The 16,632-nt window shown below is 38.8% G+C and overlaps 1 protein-coding gene across 2 annotated transcripts in view; it reads right to left on the bottom strand.

Annotated features, from left to right (window-relative positions):
* The window catches only part of GALNT5 (polypeptide N-acetylgalactosaminyltransferase 5), a gene marked incomplete at its 5' end in the record, with an annotated part of 48,121 nt that extends 33,823 nt beyond the window's left edge, over positions 1-14,298 (bottom strand). Inside the window, one exon of one of the 2 annotated variants that reach the window (XM_084246730.1) lies at positions 12,857-14,298. In XM_084246730.1, coding sequence (XP_084102856.1) covers positions 12,857-14,298 — 1,442 coding nt within the window. Of the gene's footprint in view, positions 1-1,311; positions 1,363-12,856 lie in introns of those variants that run through there. The other variant, XM_084246731.1, reaches the window with a different exon arrangement.
* Positions 14,299-16,632: the final 2,334 nt, after the last annotated feature.

The following is a 16,632-nucleotide window of genomic DNA, read 5'->3' as shown; positions in this document are numbered from 1 at the left end:
ATTCTCTTATTTCTATGAATTTTTCATTTTATTCCAAAGCAGTCAAAATGCACTATGTGGGTCAAGTCTCAGTTTTCTCAAGTTTGAACAGAAGGTCGAGGAGAATATTTTCTCAGTTTCTATTTGCAATTCAACTACTGCCTCAATGTGAGTCTTCAGGGGTCTTCAATCCCCAAGCATTCATATCTCTGGGAGGATCAGAAGAAGAATGGAGTGTCAGCTGAGGAGCTTTCTCTGAAGTTATATTCTTTTCTTTAAGACCTTAGAGTTATTGGTGATTCTTTTCTTCTCACTGATAAGAGGGTTTGGCTATATAAAAATTTACTTTTATGTTTTGTTCTTTCCCAAGTAGACTACCACTGACATTCAATCAGAATCACTTGGCTGCTAATTTAGAAGGTTTCAGTCTTACTCACCACCTCTCCTTCAAAGATCTTATCCAGCTGAAGGTAACTGTATATGCCAACAAAGCTACTGGACTCAGGCTTAGAAATACAAACCACCAGCATCAACATTCACCACTTTAACAATAGTCTATTTTGAGCAGGCAGCTGTCAGAGTGATATTGGAATGAAGGAAGTGTGGGAGTTAGTGTGAAGTGGCAGAAATAGTTCTGGGTGGAGATTAGGGCACCTTTGGGATAGTTCTGTCTGCCCTGCAGTGTGTGACCTCGGACAAGTCACTTTCCCTACTTAAAATCTGTCACATAAGCAACTGGATAAGATCCCTTTTGAAGGTTCATCTAGCGTTAACAGTCTGTGATTCTCTTTGCAGCCTTAGCCTCATGTACGCACAGTGCTTCTCTCTGGGTCATGAGGTCCCTGAGAAAAGGCAAATTAAATTGTTCTATGACCTTAAATCTTTCATGTTTTGCCATTGGCCCTCAGGAATGCATAAGCAAGGATTCTGCTTATTCTGTGGCCTCTCTCACGTTCTCACCACTGTCCCCCATTCAGGCCTGTTTCTCCTCCATTTCCTATTGGATCATTCTTTTTATTGTTTTCCTGCCTCTAACTCTCTTCCCCTTCAACTCAAACACTTTTGCCCTTCTCAGGTCAGGCTTGGCCTTTCTCTTCTTTACTCCACCAGAACCCTGTGTTTGTTTCTACTTAACATTTTGCGCTACATGCAGGGCCCAGACCCCATTGTTGAATTTCATAATAGGAGCACACATATTTGATCACCACTAAGCTGTGGCTGTTGGGCAGTCTTAAAGAATCATCTTTGTTTGGTACTCTATAGAGAGTGATTTCCCTTATTTTTTTTTCTCTGACTAGGAACTTGGCATGCCAATCTAATTCCCTCATATACCTCTGGTCCATGCGTAAGGAAGAGAAATGTTTTAGTTTCTGCCAGAGTCATATGATTATAAGAAAAAAAAGGAGGAGCCATATTCTATGGGGAAAGCACTAGAATTAGCAGTCAGGAAATTTTCTCTTTGAATTCCCAACCTGCTCTTACTGTGTGGAACAGAAGATAGACCATTTATTCTTTAAGTCTCACTTTTCCGTCTCATCTATAAAACACTGGAAGGTAGTATATCTTTCATGGTGTTCCCTGTGAGGATTGGTTAGAAGTAGAAACAAACATACATGTAGAACCTACGTGTGTGTGCACATGTGCGCACACACACACGCGTACGATATCACTGCCTGGACTACTTTTTTGCTGAGGCTTAGCCAGGGAGAGATCCCTTGTATCAGAGAGAGCCTCCACAAGCCCAAGTACAGGTGATGATGGTCATTGTGAGGAAGAGTAGCTGGCTTCTGGGAGACAACCAGCCTTATTGGTATCGATTTTTACTGAGTGAAGAAGAGCCAGAAGATTAGGGATTCTGTCTCAAATTGACCATTTGTGAACCATAGACCCTTGAGCAAGTTACCTGCCTCTCCCTGCATTTTTCCTTTCCTCTGTGAATAAGGAGATGTAACATATTATCAATCTGGCACAGTTGTTGAAGGGATGACAAGAATGATGTACATAAAGATGAAAGGTCCCTGGCTGTCTGGTATGATGTGTCCAGCTCGTGATAGGCAGTGAGCAGTAACACATGGAATGAAATGAACTGTCACTATCTGAATTATTTGCCACAATCTGAAATCTCAGCTTCCTCTTTAAGTCTCAGTTTTTCTATGGGTAAATCTGGGTGATACTGTCTGCCTCAAGGAATGGTTTAAGGATCAAAATAAGAAGGCAAATCATAAAGACCATGCAAGTACCAAGTTTCTCTCCATTGCTCCTTGTCACTGATCTATATACCAACATTTTAGAAAGAGGGCTGATATGGGAGATAATTTAGATTGGAATAATAGAGAATGTTTTAATATAGAAAGGACTGTAAAAAAAGTCCTTTCATTTTAAAAGTAAGCAACAAAGAGCTTCTAAAATTGCTAATATCCTCAAATTTTCTGATCCTTAAGCAAAAATTGTTGAGAGTGTGTGTTGTGAAAGGGCCAGCTTAGAATAGCCCAACGGTAAGTTTTTTTTTTGCTCCACGAGTACCCAGGGCAACATTATGGTAAGAATTTGATAAAATTAAGCTGATGGTTAAATCAGGCTGTGGATTAGATATATAAAAATGAAATGTAAAAAGTGTGAATTCCTCCATTTACTAATTAATCTCTCCCAGAAATATTTCTAGGGTTTTGGCAGTATATTGGAGAAAACGTCACCAATTTGCTTTAACATTTTGCAGTTTTACATCATTAGGCACTATTTAGCTGCTTTCCTCTCTTTGAATTACTAGCAGAAATGTGTTGTAGTTCCTCTGAAACTCTTTCTCCTCATTATTCCCCTAGTTTTAGAGAGAATACGATAAATAGAGTGTTATGGAGAGAGTATTAAAGAGTTCTGTAATAATCTTTTGGCCATTATTAGCTTAGTCATGGTCTAGCCTGAACTTTTAAAACAAATTTTGCTTTTTATTTCCTGCTCTCTGCCTTGACTTTTCAGTGAATTTGTGCACTGTATTCTACACACGTACGCACAAATGCACATGAATGCATGTACACACACATATACTGCACAGCACTAGTGTGTTATGTACAGCCATGGGGAGAAAGCTGAAAATAACCCTTTTAAATTCTTCTTGTGAGGGTTTTTTTGTTTGTTTGTTTGTTTTTTTTTTGCTTGCCTGTTTTTTTTCCTGAGGGAAGTCCCCTGTCTTCTGCAGTCAATTGTCGATAATATTCTCCAATCACTATTAGTCACAAAGCAGTCTTATTTCATTAATTAAAACATTCATCTCATTGTAGGAACAGAGAAAATATTCAAAGAGATAATTGAAGAGAACTTCCCAAATGTGAAGAAGGAGCTGAAAATTGATATACAAGAAGCAAGAAGAACACCAAACTTCCACGACGAAAGGAAAAATACAGCAAGACACATAATAGTAAAGCTCCCAAGAATCCAGGACAAGGAAAAAATAATGAAGCTGGCAAGAGGGAAGAAACAGATAACATTCAAAGGAAAACCAATCAGGCTGACATCAGACTTCTCCGAAGAAACACTACGGGCAAGGAGAGAGTGGAGGGACATAGTCAACAGACTCCAAGAAAACAGATGCCAACCAAGAATACTCTATCCCGCAAAGCTCTCCTTCCTCTTTGAAGAAAGAATATGGACCTTCCCAGACAAACAGAAACTCCGGAATTTCATTGCAACTAAACCCCCACTCCAAAAAATACTACAAGGAGTCCTAAAGCCAGAACCTCAGAGGGACGAATAACAATGATAGAAGGCCAAAAAAAAAAAAAAGTTATTAAAAGAATAAATAAATAAAATCAAAGGAAAGACAAACACAATGGCAAATACAGATGTTAACATATCAATATTAACTCTAAATGTAAATGGACTAAACTCTTCAATAAAAAGACACAGAGTTGCAGCCTGGATTAAGAAACAAAACCCAACCTTTTGCTGTCTCCAGGAAACACATTTAGCTACAAAAGATAAAAATAGGCTCAAAGTTAAAGGATGGAAAACAATCCTACAAGCAAATGGACCAAAAAAGAAAGCAGGAACAGCTATACTTATATCAGATAAAACAGATTTCAAACTCAAAAAGATAAAAAGAGACCCCAATGGTCACTACATTATGATCAAGGGGACAATACTTCAAGAAGAAATAACACTCATTAACATATACTCACCAAACGAAGGAGCACCAAAATATATCAGACAACTGTTGTCCTCTCTGAAAACAGACATCAGAGAAAACACATACGTAGTGGGAGACTTCAGCACACCACTATCAACAATGGATAGATCAACAAGACAAAAAATAAGTAAAGAAACCAAAGCTCTAAATAAAGACCTAGAGCAATTGGGCTTAACAGACATCTATAGAACACTAAACCCCAAAAAAATGGAGTACACATTTTTCTCAAGCGCACATGGATCATTCTCCAGGATCGATCACATACTGGGCACAAGACAAACATCAACAGATACACCAAGATTGAAATCATATCAACCATCTTTTCTGACCATGAAGGCATCAAACTAGAAATAAACCATAAAAAGAAGGCAAGGAACTTTCCTACCTCATGGAGATTAAAAACCACACTACTGGAAGACCATTGGACTAATGAGGAGATCAAAGAAGAAATTAAAAAATTTTTTGCATTGAACGACAAGGAAGACACCAATATCCTAAATGTATGGGATGCAGCAAAAGCAGTAATAAGAGGAAAATATATAGCAATAGAAGCTCACATCAAGAAACAAGAAAGAATGCAAAGAAACAACCTAATCTCGAAGCTCAAAGATCTAGAAAAAGAACAACAAAAAAACCCCAAAACCAGTAGAAGAAAAGAAATAATAAAAACCAAAGCAGAAATAAATGAAATTGAAACTAAAAAAACAATCCAAAAGATCAATGAAACCAAGAGCTGGTTCTTTGAAAAAAATCAATAAAATAGACAAACCCCTAGCCAGGCTCACAAAGGAAAAAAGGGAGAAAGCACAAATAAACAGGATCATCAATGAAAGAGGAGAAATCACAACGGACACAGCAGAAATCAAAAGAATAATCAGTAACTACTACGAACAGTTATATGGAAACAAGTTTAACAATCTAGAGGAGATGGACAAATTCCTACAACTCTACAATCACCCAAAGCTAGATAAAGAAGAAATAGAACACCTAAACAGACCAATTACAATTAGCGAAATTGAAATGGTAATCAAAAACCTCCCCAAAAACAAAAGCCCAGGACCTGATGGATTTACAAATGAATTCTACCAAACATTCAGAGACGAATTAGTGCCTATCCTTCACAAACTCTTCCAAAAAATTGAGAAGGAAGGGACAATACCAAACACGTTTTATGAAGCCAACATTACACTAATACCAAAACCGAACAAGGACAACACAAAAAAGGAAAACTACAGGCCAATCTCCCTAATGAACACTGATGTAAAAATCCTCAATAAAATTTTAGCTATCAGAATCCAACAATGTATCCATAAGATAATTCACCACGACCAAGTTGGATTCATTCCAGGGGCACAAGGATGGTTTAACATCCGAAAATCAATCAACGTTATCCAACACATCAACAAAAAGAAATATAAAAACCATATGATAATATCAATAGATGCTGAGAAAGCTTTCGACAAAGTGCAACACCCATTCATGATAAAAGCCCTTGAAATTCTTGGGATACAAGGAACATACCTCAACATCATAAAGGCCATCTATGACAAGCCAACAGCCAGTATCATTCTCAATGGTGAAAAGCTGAAAGCAATTCCATTAAGATCTGGAACAAGACAAGGATGTCCACTCTCACCATTGCTTTTCAATATAATACTGGAAGTCCTAACCAGGGCAATAAGACAAGAGAAAGACATCCAAGGAATCCAAATAGGAAAAGAAGAAGTCAAACTATCACTATTTGCAGACGATATGATATTATACATAGAGAACCCCAAAAACTCCACAGAAAAGCTAATTCAACTCATCAATCAGTTCAGTAAAGTGGCAGGATACAAAATCAACATGCAAAAGTCAGTAGCCTTCCTATACACAAACAATAAATCTGAAGAAGAAGAAATCAAAAAGACCATCCCTTTTGTTATTGAAACAAAAAAAAATCAAATATTTGGGAATAAATCTAACAAAAGAGGTAAAGGACCTATACAAAGAAAACTATAAAACACTGTTAAAAGAAATAGAAGAAGACACAAAGAAATGGAGAGACATCCCCTGCTCATGGATTGGAAGAATAAACATTATTAAAATGGCCATCCTTCCAAAAGCAATATACAGATTCAATGCTATTCCAATCAAAATTTCAATGTCATTCTTCAAAGAATAGAACAATTATTGATGAAATTCATATGGAATCACAAAAAACCCCGAATAGCCAAAGCTCTCCTGAAAAAAAAAGAAGGGAATGGAGGCATCAGACTCCCAGACTTCAAACTATACTACAAAGCCATAATCATCAAAACTGCATGGTATTGGAACAAGAACAGACATACAGACCAATGGAATCGAATAGAAAATCCAGAAATAAACCCACAGATTTATGGTCAACTAATCTTTGACAAAGGAGCAAAGAATATGCATTGGAGCAAAGAAAGTTTGTTCAATAAATGGTGCTGGGAAAACTGGGTCGCTACATGCAAAAGAATGAAGCTTGACCACCACCTCACACCATACACAAAAATCAACTCAAAATGGATTAAAGAACTAGACATAAGACCTGAAACCATAAAATATATAGAAGGAAATATAGGCGAAACACTACGTGATTTGCACATCAAAGACATCTTTACAGACACATCACCCAAAGCAGTGATAGTGAAGGCAAAGATAAACAGCTGGGACTACATCAAATTAAAGAGCTTTTGCACAGCAAAAGAGACAATAACAAAAACAAAGAGAAACCCCACCAACTGGGAGAACATTTTTGCACCCAACACTAATGATAAAGGACTGATCACAAAAATCTGCAAAGAGCTGATGAGACTCAACAACAACAAAGAAAATAATCCAGTCAAAAAATGGGCAGAAGAGCTAAAAAGAAACTTCTCTGAAGAGGAAATGCAAATGGCCAACAGGCATATGAAAAAATGTTCAACATCACTTGTCATCAGGGAAATGCAAATCAAAACTACCATGAGATACCATCTTACACCAGTGAGAATGGCACATATTAAAAAAACTAGCAACAACAAATGTTGGCGAGGGTGTGGAGAAAAAGGAACTCTTCTGCACTGTTGGTGGGAGTGCAAACTGGTCCAACCACTGTGGAGAGCTGTGTGGAGATTTCTGGACCTACTAAACATAGAGCTTCCATATGATCCAGCAATTCCACTCCTAGGTATTTACCCAAAGGACACAGAAACATCAATTCCAAAGAACACCTGCACCCCTATGTTTATAGCAGCACTGTTTACAATAGCTAAGCTTTGGAAACAACCCAAATGCCCAAAAATAGATGACTGGATCAAGAAGATGTGGTACATATATACCATGGAATATTACTCAGCATTCAAAAAAGATAAACACATGCAATTTGCTGCAACATGGATGGCACTGGAAGGGATCATGCTCAGCAAAATAAGCCAAAAAGAAAAAGAAAAATACCGGATGGTCTCACTCATAGCAGGAATCTAGAAAACTTAAATAAGGGACCAGGAAAATGAATAACTATAAGAAAGTGAAAATCAAAATCAACAAAAAACTATGAACCAGAGACACTTTTAGGGGGGCGGGGGCGGGAGGGGAGGGATTGGGGTCAGAATGGGGGGCTGCAATTGTATGGGGAATATAACAATAAAATTTATAAAAAAAAATAAATAAAAATAAAAAAATAAAAAAAAACATTCATCTCATATAAAATGCAAAATTGGAAGTTTATTTAACTTTAAAGTTTTTCTTTTCTCCCAGCCTGCCAATTTTTTTAGAAGTCTAACGTCTGGGGATTTGTGGTCATTTTATTTTCTCTCTCTTACTTGCTGCTCTTCCTCCTCAATTCATTTATTATGGTTTTTGACCACACTAGAATTTGGGGTATAGAAGGTGGGTTGAAAGTAAGGCTCCAGATTTGGTTTTTTTTTCCCCTCAGCAATTTAGACTAGTTTGTGGCAAATGCATGCATGGTGCTATCTTTTGCTTTTCATATGTGCCAAAAAGAAAACTCTTTAGCTGTGCAGGAAAGAATCAAATTATTGGTTGGCAGCCTCAGCTCTTGGCTAAAAGAATAAAGACTAATTTTAATTGCTTTATTGAGAGGCTTGCCAGGATTCTATAGGAAAAGCGAAGTATTAAATTAAGCAATCAAATAACATAATGACGACATAGCAGTGGTAGAAGAGCATGCTGTAATTCTTATTGTAATATGAAAACTTAATGCAGGCAGCAAAAATTTCTTAGAGTCATTTTTCTCTAAATGCAGCTTCAGGAAGTGCACTCTGAAAATAAGTTCATATTTGGATGGCCATCTTTACTATAACTGTCAGGCAAATGACACAGACTTGTCAAAGGAGAATTATCCTGCATTTTCAGTGGCTAGGACAGTGTTTGAGCAAAACCCATGTGTGTGTATTGATTATTGCAGACTGAAACAAACTTTAATATTAAGAGGAATAATGATAAGGATTAGCTTTTAATAAAGAAAGGATTAAATATGGAATGTTCAAATGACCATAAAATCATTTATTTGAAGCATGTCTTATAGGCAAAAATTTTGGAGAAAAATGAAATTGTACTTTACTTTTTGAGGTAAATATTCCTATATGCAAAATAGGGCAGTTTTCTTCCCTTGAAAGTCAAAACATTGAAATTAAAAACCAAGCAACAAAAGTATGAGCTAAAGGATAAATATAAATTAATGAGTAAATCATGGAGTTAAACAGGATGCATTTATCTTAAACCTGATACTAACATATTTCATATATTCATAATGAAAATTAGGATGTCATTATTAATTTACAGAAACACTCACTGCAAGCTTCATTTGAAGCTTATTCTCATGTATTTTAAAAAATAGTATAAATTTTCAAAAATCATTCAGAGAAACATGTCTTTTAAAATCATATTGTGCAAAGTGTGTTTTTTAGTGCTCAGCACTGTGTGCCATGCTAAGGGAGTAGAAAATAAAGCAAAAACCAGTTTCCATCAGAAGTTTATAATTTCACTGAGAAGGCAAAACAGATTCTCAAGGCTGTAGTTAGTGAAGAGCACACAAGGAGCATTTCAGAAGCAAGTACATTAAGGTCATTGGAAGTTAGAAGTCACTGTCAAATCATGGTCCAGATGGAGGTAAGGTTGAGTTGGAGTCTGAGCAATGTCAGATCGAGAGGTGTGGGAGAAAGTGATGAGGAACCTGTGATGTGAGTATCCCTGCAGGAGATGGTGGACAGGGACCAGTGAGTAAAAACACCAGAGGGTGGTAATGAACAAATTGTGTAGGAAAGGGTAATGACACTGACATTCCTTATTCTGAGGGCCCACCTTGGGAAGAATGTCACCTACAGAAAACCATAGCTAGACTGCAAGGGGCAGGAACATGGGAGACACTGCAAAGCACAGTGGGGATGATGCCAGTGACACTGAAAAGGACAGTGGGGATGATGTCAATGACTGAAAGGAGTTCTTGTGCTTTTGGAAAAGACCATGGGTGCATCTCAGCATTCTAGAAATAGTTTTTTTTTTTTTTTAAAGATTTATTTATTTATTTATACAAGCACTGGGTACAGTCAGAAGCGTGGGAGGGTGAGAGAATTCACCAGAGCCAGAGCGGGGAGCAGAGCAGGCAGAAGGACTGAAGGACACTGCTGAGGGGAGCAGTGGGCGGCAGGAGAGGTCTGCGTGCCATGCGGGACCCTCCTCCAGTGGCCGGGGAGCAGCTGGGGATGGAACCAGTGCCGTGGAGGCTGCGGGCGGCTTCGCAACCCAGCGCTCAACCGCTGCGCCACCGGGGAGGCCCCTAGAAATAGTTTTTTGAGATTCATTAGGAAAGGAGGAAAAGACAGGTTTGGAAAAGAGAATCTGATTTTAGGAGTAGAGAATGCAAATTTGTCCCAGAAATTCTGCTTGTCTCCTCTCCCTCTTAATGCCAACCTCCTCCTACCATAGCAGTCAAATCATCCTTATGAGGACGGTAACTAGTAACTAGTCAATATCTTACTGAGAAGAATTAAATTTACATGAACATACTAGCAAATCTATGGTTTTATCCTTTTTCTGTTCCACCTGTATTCAGTCGACACATATGATATACCAGTAACTGTGATAGTCTGTAATGGTAGATTTTGGGGAAATGTAAAGGGCACTAAGGGAGATACTCATTCCTAGGAACTCTTAAAATTTTAGAGTTTCAATCAGTGGGCTGCTATGGTAGCTAATTTTAAGACAAGTTCTCCTATGTTCTTAGGATCTCAAGCGCTCTCTCTCTCTCTCTCTGTCACACACACACATACACACACATACACACACTCACTCACACATTTTCCTATTATAGTCTGTAACAATTTTTCCCTTATGCTGTCTTTTAAAATTTGTTATCTTAAAAAAAATTATTGTTTATATTTTTATAAACCATCTTTTTCAGTGAGGCTGAAAAATAAAATCAAGGAAAACGATACTCTAAATCGTGCCAACCTGATGAATCAAACATTTTTTCATTTGTAATTTATTACAACTTTTATCCTTGTGAACACATACATTTGCACATATTTGTAGTTAAATAAAACTATTGTTGAATTAAAAGAACAGAAGTATGATTTATCCTCTTTCAATGAAGAGTGGCATAAAAGTGCTGTAAATCCTTTGGGGGTCCCATGTGGAGGGGATCAAACTGTCACCTTTACCTCATTAGAGTAGAGCATCTGGAAGGCAGTTAATTTGCTGAGAGCACCTCTGTTTACCCAAGGTGGGGTGTATGATAAGAGGGAGGGGATGTGGCCAAATGCTGTCTGACTCATCTCTAAGCACACATGCCAGTTTCTCCTACAGCCAGGATGGGGTCTGACTGCAACTTCCCTGGACTGCACCCCTTAACTTCCACAGACAAAATTTTGAAAACCAGTAAGTTCTTGGAGTCATTGAGGCTTCAGTAAATCATATGCACGATAATATCACTATTGCTTGCCTTTGACCCTCACACAGTTGCCCTTTCTCTGGTTCTGAACTGCAGCTGTGCTTCTGCACAGTGTCTGCTTCTTCCCCAGGCTCCATAGCAGTCTGTCAGGTCACTAAAGGGAAGTTAATATGAAGCTACTTTAACTACTGCTTCACTTTCTGGCTTTCTGTGTTCAAAGCTGACATATATATATATCTATATATCTCATATAGAGATATATGCAGTATGTAATGTGTAGGATTTCATATCACAGCTGGTCCAATGTAATTTTATGTTCCTTTTGGGGGGTAATTTAGCAAGAGATGGGAGACAAACAGCACCGCATAATTTTAAGTATGGATTTTAATTATTTTGCTGTAATTACTAGTTCTATGGCAAAGTACCACCTCGGAGCTTCAGTTATCTCTTCATTTTGAGTATATTTGTGTTCTCAAGGTCATGAGTTTCACCAGGTTGAAGAACATGATTGACACTCCTTTCCTAAGCCAAGGGTTAGTGCTTGGCTGAGAGTAATTTGAAAATGCCTCCTGTAGCTGACATTACAATGAAGAAGCTCCTCTTACTGATGTGAACACACACTCGTCTAAATCTTTCCTCTAGTGACACTGACTACCCTGGATCACAAAGTAGAATTTTCTACCGTGGCCGACCAAGGGAACTGTTTACATAGCTCATACATTTAGACTGAATTTTCACATTCACTTATTTAAACTACCAGCCACATATTCTTTGGCTCAGGAATTAAACATCAAGACATACATGGAATTAGACAGTAAACATCTAACAACAAAACACCCTCTTTTATGAATGGACCAAAAAGTGGAAACTCATCTTAAATTGAATTGGATCAAATGTTTGTGACTTAATCCACCTTTTGGTGATACAATTAATGGAATTTAATTCTCTGAAGAACTGGTTCACAAAGCTTTAGAGTTGTGCTACCTTGGGAAAGGGGCATAACTTCTGAACACACCTCATCTGAATCTAAACCCATTAACAGGCCACCTCCTTTCTGGGTTCTTATGAAATGCATCTGATGTGAATACAGGCTCTTTTTAAATAGTGAAACTCTAGAAATACAAGTGGTGATTATGCTTTTGTATGTCCTGAAGGTATTTGTTAGTTATTGACTGTCTTTTTCCCAACATTACTATTCCTGTATAACTGAACTCCTGAAATGTCTACCAGCCCACCGACAAAGGACATTCAGTTTCATGGAGTAAAGTCACTTACTCATTTGCTATTATGGTGATCATTACTCATGATTAGGCAGAAGTCTGCGGGTTAAGATATGATTCCTAGGAGGCCAGAAGATTCCTTCTCTGTGATCCTTTCCCAAATATATTCCTGACAAACTTGCTAATAATGAAAAGTTCCGATATTGAGAATTCATTTCTTTGCCACTGTTTTAATGTAATTATAATTTTGCTCTGCCATTCATAATACATCCTATTATGAGTTGAGTTCATCCAATCATTTTAATAGTTTTCCAGTTGAGGAAAAGAAATGGAACATGAGTGAATAGGGCTTAAGGCCTAAGTCTCAGAGAAATAAATGTAAAAAGAGAACATAGTAGTATGGCAATTCAGAATTTGTCTTTGTGTAAATGGTAGACTATTTGGACTATTTTTATCATTTATATTGCTTTAATCCTGTAGTTGACCAAAAATCACACAAAAATATCTAGAAATAAATTTTCTCTATCTAGAAGTCCCAAATACAGGGGACTAAAGAGAGAGAAGAGGAATGGATCTTACCCAGCAGGTCTTGTGTCTTCAATGGCTCTGTCCACTGGGATCAAATCACTAAGGTAGACATTGAAGTTTCCCTCTTTCCATCTTCTTTCTGCCTCCTTCTCCTTTCCATGGGGAACGCCTACAGGACGCCCAAACTGACCTGGAGCTTTGGGGTCCCTTGGAGAAAGTGTCACATCAATTCTCCATATGGGGTGCATTCCATGGTCATTGGGTAAAAGGGCTTTTGTATGACTTTGGTTAAGTTCCACAGGCTGGAACTTGGCAGTTAAGTTGCTTCCTGCTGCCTCTTGCCCCCCAGTTAAGGCATGCTTGCTTGGAAACACTGTTGTTCTCCGTAGAGCAAGTGAAAAGAAAGATGCTTCACTTCTGTTTCTGGAAATGTGTTTCCTTTGGCTTTGACCCAATACTGCAGGAAATATAGTTTTAGTTTTAGCATTGAGGACCTCTTTGGTGTCTGTGTTTAACTCCTCTTTGGTTCTAATCACAACACGGCTTTCAGAGAAATTGAGTTTCTTCCCATCATCCACTTTGGCTCCATTATCCTTTGGCAAGTCTCCCAACTGTGTCTCATTAATAGATTGCTTCTTTAAGTGATTTGAATTGGCAACAGATTTAGAAAAGGGAAGGCTCTTATTGGCTGTGTGTTTATTTGCATTTAGTTCTTTGCTCTGAATCTTGGTTTTATTTAAGGGTATGGCTTCCCTAGATTTTGGCACTGGTGGGCTGGCAGGGCGTGTCTTCTCATTTGCAACTGCCTGTGATTGCTGCTTTGAGCTGTCAGTATTAAGACTGGTCACATTCAGGTTGTTTGCAGCTGCTTGTTTTGATGTGTCACTGCTCAAACTATGACTCTTTTGGGCCTCTGGATTTCTAACCACAGGTCCCGTGTATACAGATGTTTGGACCATAAGAGTTCCTCTGGCTGCTACAAATGTAGTTTTCTGAGCTCCCTGAGGTGTCTTTGGTGTTATGGGGGGAGAGGAGGCTTTGGGTTTGATGTTTTGTGTCTCTGTTTTTTGCTTGATAAAAGTCACTGGGAGGCTTTGCAGATGTGCAGGATACCACAGAGGTGCAACCTTGTCCCTTCCCCGGGCATTCTGCATTTTTCTTTCCCTCTGGGTTTGTTCCAAATCATCCTCAACCTTGAACACACTCTCCTCAGTCTTTCTAAAGTTCTTTTTGCCCCATACACCCTTCCTGTATCTGCTCAGTGGGGGCTTCATATCCTTCACGTTGCTGTAAAGAATCTTCATTTGGCCTGGCTGCACTCTGAATCCTCTCTGCTCTCTCCTGGTGATATCTTCCTTGAGGGCCCGAGTGTTTATCTCACTGAATGAGAGGCGGAGAGCTGCCATGTCAAAGAGTAGCCAGATGACAGAAGCTACAAATATAAATGCCAGGACGCGCCCACTTCCTCGGAAAAACTTTCGGATCTTGTTCATGGTACAAAGGCTTCCCTTGCAGCCTGCCCTCCCTTTGAGCCTGCTTACCTTGAGTGGAGAGGGAGCTGAAGTAGTAGCAGCAACAGCAGCAGCAGCAGCAGCAGCAGCAGACTTGCCAGAAAGCTCCCCTCTCCCCTGAACACAGCAGGAAACAGCGGTCCAAGGGGAAAGCTCAGCTCCTACTGCTTGTCAGTCTCTGCCTGCGTGGCATTTCATAGCAGAGCATGTGTGCCTGCTCAGCTGGCCCCTGGCTAAACCCTGCTAAACACTGGCCTTAGGTAACTCTGGGAGCAGTTGATTCCAGCCACTAAACAGGTCAACATATCACTCGTCTTACTCGGTCTTGTCTCTGAGAGCCCATGTTCACCTCCAGAATCCAAGGAAAGGTGGGGGCCAGGCTGGGGCTGTGGCTTCTCTCCTCCCAGTCCTCGGTCTGCACACTGTAACTTAACACCACTTCTCATAAGGAAAACATTTTCAAGTCATTACCCAGAAAACTTCATTCAGCTCTCACCTTCCTTGTTATGTGAGAGTATGTGTGTTTTAAGGGCAATTAAACGGAAAGAAAGCTATCTAATTTAGAGGGCATGTGTTCCTGGTTTGTAACCCCACCTACCCCATTCCTACTTATTAACCCTCTTGTACCCAAGCCTCCCAGTGATCTGAGTAATTAATCACTGATCTTAATGTTTGAGAATTAAGAGGCAGCAGTTTAAAGAAGAAGCCTAGCATTACCTTAACACCAGAAGGGATGTTTACTTTTTCAGAAGGTTTCTTGAGTGGTCTCAAAATGTTTCTTTGTAAATCAACATTTTTTTAAACTAGTCATCTGTTTTTATTATATGATTCAATAGACATAAACATGCTTAGTCATATTGCTATAAAAGTTGCTAAACTCTCAATGTCGGCACTTATCTAGTCACAGACCAGATTGCACTAGGACTTGGACTAGATTAAGAGGCAGACTTGGTACAGCAGTGATTCCCATGCAGGCTTTATGTTTGAATCACTCTGAAAATATCCCCTAAATTGTGATTAATTGATGGTGAGGAAGTGACAGAGATGACAACTGATCTGGTATTATGTTTTAAAGACATTTCCCAGGTATTTCTGATGGTCAGCCAAGGCTAAGAAATACTGTTCTAAAATAAAATGCCTCACTAATACTTTTTTGATTGTTGAGCACTGCCCATAATTTCTGTGAAATTCCTTCCCAGACAGAGTAAAACCTAATAAAGACTATATGTTTCTAGACAAATGAATCCAAATCTACATTTTAACTTCATCTTTTGTAAACATTGTCCATAATGTTTGAGGAGCACTGTCCAGGAGTACTGTTCTCCAAGGAACTCAGTGACCCACAGACAGTGATGCCCCCTCTTACTCTTGTATTGAAAGGATTACAGTGTCCCTGCTCGGATAAATTTAGTCTCCCAGAGTTTCTTCCTTGAAAAGGATTCTGAGTGCTTTATTCTTACGAGTTGTCTTTTTCTTTTTTTAAAGATTTATTTGTTTATGCATACAAGAGCTGGGGTACAGGCCACAGGTGCAAGGGGTGAGAGCATTCACCAGCGACAGAGTGGGGAACAGAACAAGCGTATTGACTGAAATACACTGCTGAGGGGAGCAGCAGGTGAGACAAGAGAGGTCTGCTATGCCATGTGGGTTAGCTCCCTGGCTGGCCAGGATCAAACTCATGCTATGATACAGTAGCTACGGATAGCTTCATTGCGCTGCAACTTAACCCCTTGCGCAACTAGGGAGGCCCTTATGAGTTGTCTTTTACTGCACTTGCCCTTTAATTTTGTACTTTACCCCAAGGAAGGGAACTCAGATAAATGCAGCCATGACAACACATTTCTTATATCTCTAATTGCCTTTCTATTCAGGGCCTGCTCACTTTGATTTGAAATATCCTTATGGATGGCAACATTCGTAGTTCAACCATTTCCCCCATGCCTACCTCAATTCATCCATCCTTCCAGAATTTGTTGAGTGTGTTCCATGTCTCAACACTCATATTTGGTATTGAAAGACACTGATTAAGAGGACACAGTTGTTTTTGAGACCTTATACTCTGTGGGTGAAAGCAGACAGGGGGACCCATATATAACAAGCAATAAATAATATGAGAGAATAATATCTTGGATTTTGTGGAACTGCAGCTTTGTTTTGGGATGTATGGATGATTTTTGAAGAAACATCATTAGACTTAGGGCATGGTTAAGAACAATTTCTACATATATTGTGATATAAGAAATATTAGTTGAAGGTGAAAGGTCAAAAAATTATCAAAAACATAGAAATGAAGAGAGATTATAGTTCATTAGGGGA

The sequence above is a fragment of the Talpa europaea genome (assembly GCF_964194135.1).
Source record: "Talpa europaea genome assembly, chromosome: 1".
NCBI classification, from domain to species: Eukaryota; Metazoa; Chordata; class Mammalia; order Eulipotyphla; family Talpidae; genus Talpa; species Talpa europaea.
The sequence above is the reverse complement of the archived record's forward strand: the minus strand, read 5'-3'. Positions and strand labels throughout refer to the sequence as shown.